The sequence below is a fragment of the Pyrgilauda ruficollis genome, unplaced genomic scaffold, assembly GCF_017590135.1.
Source record: "Pyrgilauda ruficollis isolate IOZ18807 unplaced genomic scaffold, ASM1759013v1 scaffold599, whole genome shotgun sequence".
In the NCBI taxonomy this organism is placed as follows: domain Eukaryota; kingdom Metazoa; phylum Chordata; class Aves; order Passeriformes; family Passeridae; genus Pyrgilauda; species Pyrgilauda ruficollis.
Window position 1 is genome coordinate 13,851 of NW_024527699.1, and position 10,130 is coordinate 23,980.

At 64.3% G+C, this 10,130-nt stretch overlaps 1 protein-coding gene across 1 annotated transcript; it reads left to right on the forward strand.

The window, feature by feature from the left end:
* The first annotated feature begins 1,766 nt into the window (after positions 1 to 1,766).
* Positions 1,767 to 9,431, forward strand: KCNJ10 (potassium inwardly rectifying channel subfamily J member 10). Its single transcript, XM_041482938.1, has 2 exons — positions 1,767 to 1,803; positions 7,047 to 9,431. The coding sequence occupies exon 2, from the start codon at positions 7,047 to 7,049 to the stop codon at positions 8,184 to 8,186; it is 1,140 nt and encodes a 379-aa protein (XP_041338872.1). The 5' UTR covers positions 1,767 to 1,803; the 3' UTR covers positions 8,187 to 9,431.
* The last annotated feature ends 699 nt before the right edge of the window (positions 9,432 to 10,130 follow it).

Sequence of the window (10,130 nt, forward strand, 5' to 3'; positions counted from 1 at the left end):
CCCGGGATCGGTTTCGCCCCCATCATCAGAGCAACACCCCCCCGATAATTAGCCCCAAATCATTAGCCCGGGGGTGCTTCTCATTAGCGCAGCCTCAGGCCCCCACCCCATCATTAGCCCAGGCGTCTCCCTCATTAGCCCAGCCCCCCCCGCGGTAGCCCAGGGCTGCCGCTCGCTAGCCCAGCTCTCTCGGATTAGCCCCCCCCCCCCATAATTAGCCAGGGGGTGCCCGTCATTAGCCCAGCCCCCTCCCCGGCTCAGCCCCTCCCTCCCCCATCACAGCCCGCCCCTCCCCCCCCGGTGGACAAAGGCTCTTTGTGCCTCCGGAGCGGCCGGGCCGGGCCTGGCGTGGGGCTGCCACGGACACACGGACACACGGACACACTGACCAATACACTGACCAGCCACCCACGGACACACGGACACACGGACACACTGACCAACACACTGACCATCCACCCACGGACACACGGACACACTGACCAACACACTGACCATCCACCCACGGACACACGGACACACGGGCACGCGGACACACTGACCAACACACTGACTGGCCACCCACGGACACACGGACACACTGACCGGCCACCCACGGACACACGGACACACGGGCACGCGGACACACTGACCAACACACTGACTGGCCACCCACGGACACACGGACACACGGGCACGCGGACACACTGACCAACACACTGACTGGCCACCCACGGACACACGGACACACGGGCACGCGGACACACTGACCAACACACTGACTGGCCACCCACGGACACACGGACACACGGGCACGCGGACACACTGACCAACACACTGACTGGCCACCCACGGACACACGGACACACGGACCGGCCACCCACAGACCCACGGACACACTGACCAGCCACCCACGGACACACTGACCATCCACGCACGGACACACGGACACACTGACCGGCCACCCACGGACACACGGACACACGGACAGTCGCACACACCCCACGGTCCCCAGGCCCCCACGCGTGACCCCGCACGGGGATGCTCAGGGTGGGGATGAGGAGGGGTCTCATCCCCAGGACCCCCGTGCGTGGGTGGGGGCTGCCGTGACCCCGGGGCCTTGGCGGGACCCCCCGGTTCCCCCCGGGACCCTCCCGGTAACGGTGTAGCCCCAGGGACTCCCCGGTGCCCGCGGGGGGGACCCTGCCCGGACCCTCCGGGACCCCCCTTGGAGGTTCCAGTGCCGAGGGGACCCCGCCGAGACCCCCGGTGTCCCCGGTGGGACCCCAAGTGACGGTGCCGGTGACTGGACATCACCACCGGGACCCTCCGGTGACCCCGCCGGGACCCCCAGAGCCAATGCCTCGACATCACCACCGGGACCCCCAGCGCCGGTGCCGGTGCCGGGGGGACCCCGCCGAGACCACCGGTGCCCCCGCCGGGACCCCCAGCGCCGGTGTCGGTGCCCGGGAGACCCTTTCCGAGCCCCCGGTGCCCCCGCCGAGACCCCCATTGCCGGTCCCCATGCCCGCACACCCCCCTATCCCCCCCGGTGCCCCCACGGGGACCCCCATTGCGGTGCCGGTGCCCGCGGGCGGGGTCCCCCAGCCTCCCCCCGTGCCCGGTAACGTGACCCGGTGCCGGCCGGCTCCTTTTCCACCCCATTAACCCCCGGCCCGCCCCCGGCGGCTCCTCCCCGCCCCGGGCCCCCCCGGTTCCGCGGGGGGGGGGTGCCCGTCCCGCCGCCGCGGCCCCGCCGAGCCATAAAGCCCATGGGGAGCCGGCCGGGCTGAGCACGGCGGGACCCGCGACCCCCCCAGCAAGGTAAGGGCGGCCGGGGGGGTCCCCGGGGGTCCCCCGTCCCCTCCCGGGGGGTCCCGAGGGCGGCGGGCACCGGCCGGTGGCGCTGGGATGGCACCGGCACTGCAGAGGGGAGCCCCGTGACCCCTTGTGCCCCCCACGGTGGCACCGCAGCCCCGATGTCCCCACATCCCCGTGTCGCCATCACCCGTGACTCCGTGAGGCCACGTCCCCGTGTCCCTGTGTCCACCCGTCGCTGGGTCCCCAAATGGCCGTGTCCCCAAGTCCCTCATGCCCACGTCCCCAAATCCTTGCGTCCCACATTCCTACATCCTCGTTTCTGTGCATCCCCGTGTCCCCATGTCCTGATGTCCCCGTGTCACGTACCGCCACGTCCCTGTGTCCCTGTATCCCCATATTCCCATATCCCAGTGTCCCCATGTCCCCACAACCCCATGTCCCCATGTCACATACTGCCATGCCCCTGTATCCCCATATTCCCATATCCCAGTGTCCCCATGTCCCCACACCCCCATATTCCCATGTCCCCATATTCCCCTATCCCAGTGTTCCCATGTCCCCATGTTCCCATGTCACGTACCGCCACGTCCCTGTGTCCCTGTATCCCCATATTCCCATATCCCAGTGTCCCCATGTCCCCACCCCCCCATGTCCCCATGTCACGTACCGCCATGTCCCTGTGTCCCTGTATCCCCATGGCCCCCTGTCCCTGTGTCCCTGGGATATGGGATATGGATTCCCACATATCCCAGTGTCCCCATATTCCCACGTCCCCAAGTCCCTGTGCCCCACAGCGATGTGTCCCCATGTCCCCACGCCCTCAGATCCTGTGTTCCTCTCCCATGTCCCCAACACGCTGTGCCCCACATTCCCACGTCCCCATGTCACATATCCCCATGTCCTCTGTCCCCACGGCCCTTGTCTCTATATCCCATGTCCCTGTGTCCCCATATCCCCCATCCCCATGTCCCTGATTCCCTGTGTCCCCCACCCCTCTATCCCCATGTCCCCGTGTCCCCTGTGCCCCATGTCCCCATGTCACAGGCCCCAGGTCCTACGTCCCCAAGGCCCCTGTCCCTTTATCCCCATGTCCCAGGTGTGGGTTATCCTGGAATGTTGGTTATCCCAGCCGTGGGTTATCCCAGAATTTGGGTTATCCCAGGATTTGAATTATCCCAGGTGTGGGTTATCCTGGAATTTGGGTTATCCCAGGATGTTGGTTATCCCAGCTGTGTGTTATCCTGGAATTTGAATTATCCCAGGTGTGGGTTATCCTGGAATTTGGGTTATCCCAGGATGTTGGTTATCCCAGGTGTGGGTTATCCCAGAATTTGAATTATCCCAGCTGTGGGTTATCCTGGAATTTGGGTTATCCCAGGATGCAGGTTATCCCAGTATTTGGGTTATCCCCTGTGTAGGTTATTCCAAGTGTCCCAGGTGTGGATTATCCCAGAATTTGAGTTATCTCAGGTGTGGGTTATCCTGGGATGCGGGTTATTCCAAGTGAGGTTTATCCTGGGATGTGGGTTATCCCGGGATGTAGGTTATCCCAGGTGTGAGTTATCCCAGGTGTGGGTTATCCCATGCATGGGTTATTCCAGCTGCGGGTTATCCTGGAATTTGTGATGTCCTGGATGTGGGTTATCCCAGGTGTGGGTTATCCCAGGTGTGAGTTATCCTAGGTGTGAGTTATCCTGGGTGTGGGTTATCCCAGGAGTGGGTTATCCCAGGTGTGGGTTATCCCAGGAGTGAGTTATCCTGGGTGTGGATTACCTCAAATGTGGGTTATCCCAGGTGTGGGTTATCCCAGGTGTGGGTTATCCCATGCATGGGTTATTCCAGCTGCAGGTTATCCTGGAATTTGTGTTGTCCTGGATGTAGACTATCCCAGGTGTGGGTTATCCCAGGTGTGGGTTATCCCAGGTGTGAGTTATCCTAGGTGTGAGTTATCCTGGGTGTGGGTTATCCCAGGAGTGGGTTATCCCAGGTGTGGGTTATCCCAGGAGTGAGTTATCCTGGGTGTGGATTACCTCAAATGTGGGTTATCCCAGGTGTGGGTTATTCTGGGTGTGGGTTATCCCAGGAGTGGGTTATCCCGGGTGTGAGTTATCCCAGGTGTGGATTACCTCAAATGTGAATTATCCCAGGTGTGGGTTATCCCAGGTGTGAGTTATCCCAAGTGTGGATTATCCCAGGTGTGCGTTATCCGGGGTGTGCGTTATCCCGGGTGTGAATTATCCCGGATGTGTCCTAAGGCTCCATTTTGGGGTGCCCCAATGCTGTGAGGGGGATCCTGGGACCCCCATCCTGGCCTTGGTCATGCTGGGGGGCACCGCCAGGACCCCCGTGGTCACCGTGGGGAGGGGGGACATCCCCCAGGACCCCCAGTGGGGACATGGAGGGGACAGGGGTCCCCCAGGACACACAGTGGGGCCGGAGTGGGGGCCTGGGACCCTCATGGTGGCACTGACAGCGGCAGGGGACCCTGGGACAGTGACAGTGACAGGGACCTCTGTGACCCACACTGGGGGGGGTGATGGGGGTCCCTGTGCCCCCGTGGGGGCCATGGCAGTGTCAGGGGAGCCCTGTGGTGACAGTGACAGTGATGATGGGGGTCCCTGTGCCCCCTTGGTGGCAGTGGGGGTCCCTGTGCCCCCTTGCTGACAGTGACAGTAACGATGGGATGCCCCCTTGGTGGCAGTGGGGTCTCTGTGGTGGCCCTGCTGGTGTTGGGGGCACCCTGGGGCCCCTGCGCTGGCAGTGGGGGTGACAGTGGGGGTCCCTGTGCCCCCCTTGGTGACAGTGCCATTAACCATGGGCATCCCTGTGTCCCCTCAGTGGCCCTGGCGGTGTTGTGGGCCCCCCCTTGGTGACAGTGGCATTAATGATGGGGGTCCCTGCGTCCCCTCGGCGGCACTGACAGTGACAGTGGGGGCGTCCCTGTGTCCCGTGGCAGTGGGAGGGGTCCCTATGTCCCCTCGGTGGCACTGACAGTGACAATGGGAGGGTCCCTGTGTCCCTTCTGTGGCAGTGCGGGGGTCCCTGTGTCCCCTCGGGTGGCACTGGGGGTCCCTGTATCCCCTCGGTGGCACTGACAGTGACAGTGGGGGGGTCCCTGTGTCCCCTCGGGTGGCACTGGGGGTCCCTGTGCCCCCTCTGTGGCACTGACAGTGACACTGGGGGGGTCCCTGTGTCCCCTCGGCGGCACTGGGGGTCCCTGTGCCCCCTCTGTGGCACTGACAGTGACAGTGCGGGGGTCCCTGTGTCCCCTCGGCCGCCCTGGCGGTGTCGCGGGCCCCCCGGGACCCCCGCGCTGGCGGTGGCGGGCGCGCGGGGCTCTGCATCTTAACGAGGGCTCCGTCAAAGCGCCTTTGTCCCCCCGCCAGCCCCATTGAAACCTCGGCTCCGGCCGCACAATGGCCCCACTGTCCCTGTCCCCGTCCCTGTCCCCCGTCCCTGTCCCTGTCCCCTGGGTCAGGAGCCTAAAGAAGGGGGGGCAGGGCCCCAAAGAGGGGAGCAGGGGTGTGCAGAGACCCCCAAAGCAGGGGGTGAGGACACGGTGGCTTTGGGGACACGGTGGCTTTGGGGACATGGGGGCGCCGTTAGGGGGCACAGCGACTCCAGGGATATGGGGGACCCTGGGCACCCCAGGAACTTGAGGGCACAGTGTGGCTTTGGGGACATGGGGGGCTCTGGGGACACGGGGGCTCTGGGGACCCCCAGCAGCTCCAGGACACGCGGTGGTTTTGGGGACACGCAGTGGCCCTGGGGACACAGCGGCTCTGTGGGGACACGGTGGCTCCAGGGACCCCCAGAGCCCATCTGGGAAGGAGCAGCTCCGTGTCCCCTCTTTGGGGACACCGATGTCCCCTCTGTCCCAACTGCCACCGTCCCTTCCAGGACATTTCTCTGGCGCAGCCACGACAGTGGCAGTGCCACTCGTGTCCCCAGCCTTGGCCGGCGCGGGGACATCGGGCTCCAAGGAGACCCCCCGTGGTGCCAGCACCTCCCGGTGTCCCCGTGTCCCCGTGTCCCCGGCACGCTGCCCTTCCGCGGCGGAAACGGTGGCGGGGCCAGAGGCTGGCGGGGGCTGAAAGAGCCTTTTTTGGGATGGGGACACCGGGACACGGGGACACGGGGACACCGGGGAGGCGCCTGGCGCTGCCCCCGGCCATTTGTCCCTGTCACCTCCCATTCATCCCCTTCCTCTTCCTCCCGGACGCCAGGGACACTTCCAGGGCCACCACCGGAGCTGCCAGGGGACAGGGGGGGACACTGAGGGGACAAGGAGGGATTTGGGAATGGGGGGGGCAAGTGGAGGGATGGAGGGACATGGGGATGGACAGAGGGACATGGGGACGGACAGAGGGACATGGGGAGGGACAGAGGGACATGAGGAGGGACAGAGGGACATGAGGATGGACAGAGGGACATGGGGACAGACAGAGGGACATGGGGATGGACAGGGATCACCCCCTGGTTCCCCCCTGATGTCGTTCTCCTCCTGTCCCTCACATGTCCCCCTTGATCACCCCCCCACCTGTCCCTGTGTCCCCTTTGATGACCTCCTCACCTGTCCCTCCCGTGTCCCTCACCTGTCCCAGTGTCCCCTGCAGGTGCCCCTCTCCACCTGTCCCTCCAATGTCCCCGTGTCCCCGCAGAGGATTTCCTCCATTTGTCCCCCACCTGTCCCTCACCTGTCCCCGCAGATGACACTCTCCCTGTCCCTCAACTGTCCCTCACCTGTCCCGGTGTCCCCACAGATGACATTCTCTCCCTGTCCCTCCCCTGTCCCTCACCTGTCCCCATGTCCCTCAAGATGATTCCCCCCACCTGTCCCTCACATGTCCCCGTTGAGCACTCCCTCTGCCTGTCCCTGTGTCCCCTTTGATGACCCCGTCACCTGTCCCTCCCCAGTCCCTGCCCTGTCCCTCACCTGTCCTTGTGTCCCCACAGATGACATTCTCCACCTGACCTCCCCTGTTCCCATGTCCCCACAGATGACATTCTCTCCCTGTCCCTCAACTGTCCCTCATCTGTCCTGGTGTCCCCACAGATGACATTCTCCACCTGACCCTCCCCTGTCCCCGTGTCCCCGCAGATGACATTCTCCCCTGTCCCTCCCCTGTCCTGGTGTCCCCACAGATGACATTCTCTCCCTGTCCCTCACGTGTCCCCGTGTCCCCACAGATGACATTCTCCCCCTGTCCTTCCCCTGTCCCTCACGCGTCCCCATGTCCCCGCAGATGACGTCCTCCACCAAGGTGTACTACAGCCAGACCACGCAGACCGACAGCCGCCCGCTGATGGGGCCGGGGCTGCGGCGGCGCCGCGTGCTGACCAAGGACGGCCGCAGCAACGTGCGCATGGAGCACATCTCGGACAAGCGCTTCCTGTACCTCAAGGACCTGTGGACCACCTTCATCGACCTCCAGTGGCGCTACAAGCTCCTGCTCTTCTCCGCCACCTTCGCCGGCACCTGGTTCGCCTTCGGCGTGGTGTGGTACCTGGTGGCCGCGGCGCACGGCGACCTGCTGGAGTTCGAGCCGCCCGCCAACCACACGCCGTGCGTGATGCAGGTGCACACGCTGACCGGCGCCTTCCTCTTCTCCCTGGAGTCGCAGACCACCATCGGCTACGGCTTCCGCTACATCAGCGAGGAGTGCCCGCTGGCCATCGTGCTGCTCATCACCCAGCTGGTGCTCACCACCATCCTGGAGATCTTCATCACCGGCACCTTCCTGGCCAAGATCGCGCGGCCCAAGAAGCGCGCCGAGACCATCAAGTTCAGCCAGAACGCGGTGGTGGCGCAGCACGACGGCAAGACCTGCCTGATGATCCGCGTGGCCAACATGAGGAAGAGCCTCCTGATCGGCTGCCAGGTCACCGGCAAGCTGCTGCAGACCCACCTCACCAAGGAGGGCGAGAGCGTCCGGCTCAACCAGCTCAACGTGGACTTCCAGGTGGACACGTCCTCGGACAGCCCCTTCCTCATCCTGCCGCTGACCTTCTACCATGTGGTGGACGAGGCCAGCCCGCTGCGGGACGTGTCCCTGCGCTCGGGGGACGGCGACTTCGAGCTGGTGGTCATCCTGAGCGGCACCGTGGAGTCCACCAGCGCCACGTGCCAGGTGCGCACGTCCTACCTGCCCGAGGAGATCCTGTGGGGCTACGAGTTCACGCCGGCCATCTCGCTGTCGGCCAGCGGCAAGTACGTGGCCGACTTCAGCCTCTTCGACCGCGTGGTCAAGGTGGCGGCGCCCTGCTGTCACCACGAGGCCGTGCGGTTCGGGGACCCCGAGAAGGTCAAGCTGGAGGAGTCGCTGCGGGAGGCGGAGCGGGAGGGGGAGGGGGCCCCGCTCAGCGTCCGCATCAGCAACGTCTGAGGGGGGACAGAGAGGTGACGTCGGCGCCGGGGTGGTGGCACCAGGGCGAGGGGTGGCCCCCAGGTGGCACCGGGGCGAGGGGGTGGTGGTGGATGGTGGAGGTGTCGCCGTGTCTGGAGGTATCGCCAGGTTCAAGGGGACAGCAACATCTGGGGGTGTCACCAGCCTCAAAGGGACATCAACATCTGGGGGTGTCAACGGATTCAAGGGGACACCAACATCTGGGGGTGTCACCAGCCCTAAAGGGACACAAACAATTGGAAGTGTCACCAGTGCTGGAGGTGCCACCAGCCCCAAAGGGACACCAACATCTGGGGGTGTCACCAGCCCCAAAGGGACATCAACATCTGGAGGTGTCAATGGATTCAAGGGGACACCAACATCTGGGGGTGTCACCAGCCCCAAAGGGACATCAACATCTGGGGGTGTCACCAGATTCAAGGGGACACCAACATCTGGAGGTGCCACCAGCCCTGGAGGTGTCATCAAGTCTGGAGGTGTCACCAATGCCTGGAGGTCTCACCAGCCTCAGAGTGTCACCAGATCTGGAAGTGTCACCAGTCCTGAAGGTGCCACCAGCCCCAGACTGTCACCAGCACCTGGAGGTGTCGCCAGCCTCAGAGTGTCACCAAGTCTGGATGTGTCACCAGCCCCAAGGGGACACACATAGCTGGAGCTGCCACCAGTCCCAAAGCGTCACCAACCCCTGGAGGTGTCACCAACATCTGGAGGTGCCACCAGTCCCAAAGTGACACCAGTGTCTGGAGGCATCACCAATGCTTGAAGGTGACATCAGCCCAGACGTGACACCAATCCCAAGATGCCACCAATGCCTGGACCACTGGAGGTGCCACCACCAACATCTGGAAGTGCCACCAGCCCCAAAGTGCCACCAACACCCAGAAGAGCCACCAGCCAAGACTCCACCAATGCCTGGAGGTGTCACCAAGCCCTGGAGGTGCCACCAGCCCCAAAGTGCCACCAAGCCCTGGAGGTGACACCAGCCCCAAAGTGCCACCAAGCCCTGGAGGTGACACCAGCCCCAAAGTGCCACCAAGCCCTGGAGGTGCCACAAGCCCTAAGATGGCACCAGTCCCCGGAGGTGACACCAGTCCCCGGTGCCCCAAAGTGCCACCAACCCCTGGAGGTGACACCAGCCCCGAAGTGCCACCAACGCCTAGAATTGCCACCAACCCCTGGAGGTGCCACCACCCCTGAAGTGTCACCAACCCCTGGAGGTGCCACCACCCCTGAAGTGTCACCAACCCCTGGAGGTGCCACCACCCCTGAAGTGCAGGAGTTCAATAAAGGTGACGTCGATGGTGGGGGGTGTCCCCGATGTCCCCACTGTGTCACACGATGGCCCCTCAGCCCAAGGGACCCCCCCGAAGTCCCCAGGGGTCCCAAATGTCCCCCCCAGGGTCCTCCTAAACCTCCTCCAATGTCCCCAATGTCACCTCAGCCCCCAGGGACCCCCCCAATGTCCCCAGGGGTCCCAAATGCCCCCCAAAAGGGGCCCCCAATACCACCAGGGACACCCCCAATGTCCCCAGAATGTCCCCAAGGACCCCCCAAATGTCCTCAAGGACCCCCTCAAAATGTCCCCCAGGGTGCTGGCGCCCTCCATGTCCCCAGGGACCTCCCAGTGTCCCTTTAATGTCCCCTCCAATGTCCCCAGTGTCACCCCCAATGTCCCCAGGTCCCCCCCAGTGTCACCCCCAATGTCCCCAGTGTCACCCCCAATGTCCCCAGGTCCCCCCCAGTGTCACCAGGCCAGGTAAAGGACACAGGTTTATTTCCAGTACCCCCCCCCACGCTCCCAGTACAGGGGGGCCACTGGGACCAGTGGGACACTGGTGGTGTCCCCAGGTGGTGGCACCAGCCCCGCCCCCTCCCAGAGCCCCCCCGGGGGACAGAGAGGGGACAGGGGGGGACAACGGGGGG

Coding starts and splice junctions, on each gene's coding strand:
- KCNJ10 (XM_041482938.1), top strand. CDS start 7,047: ATGACGTCCTCCACCAAGGTGTACTACAGCCAGACCACGCAGACCGAC.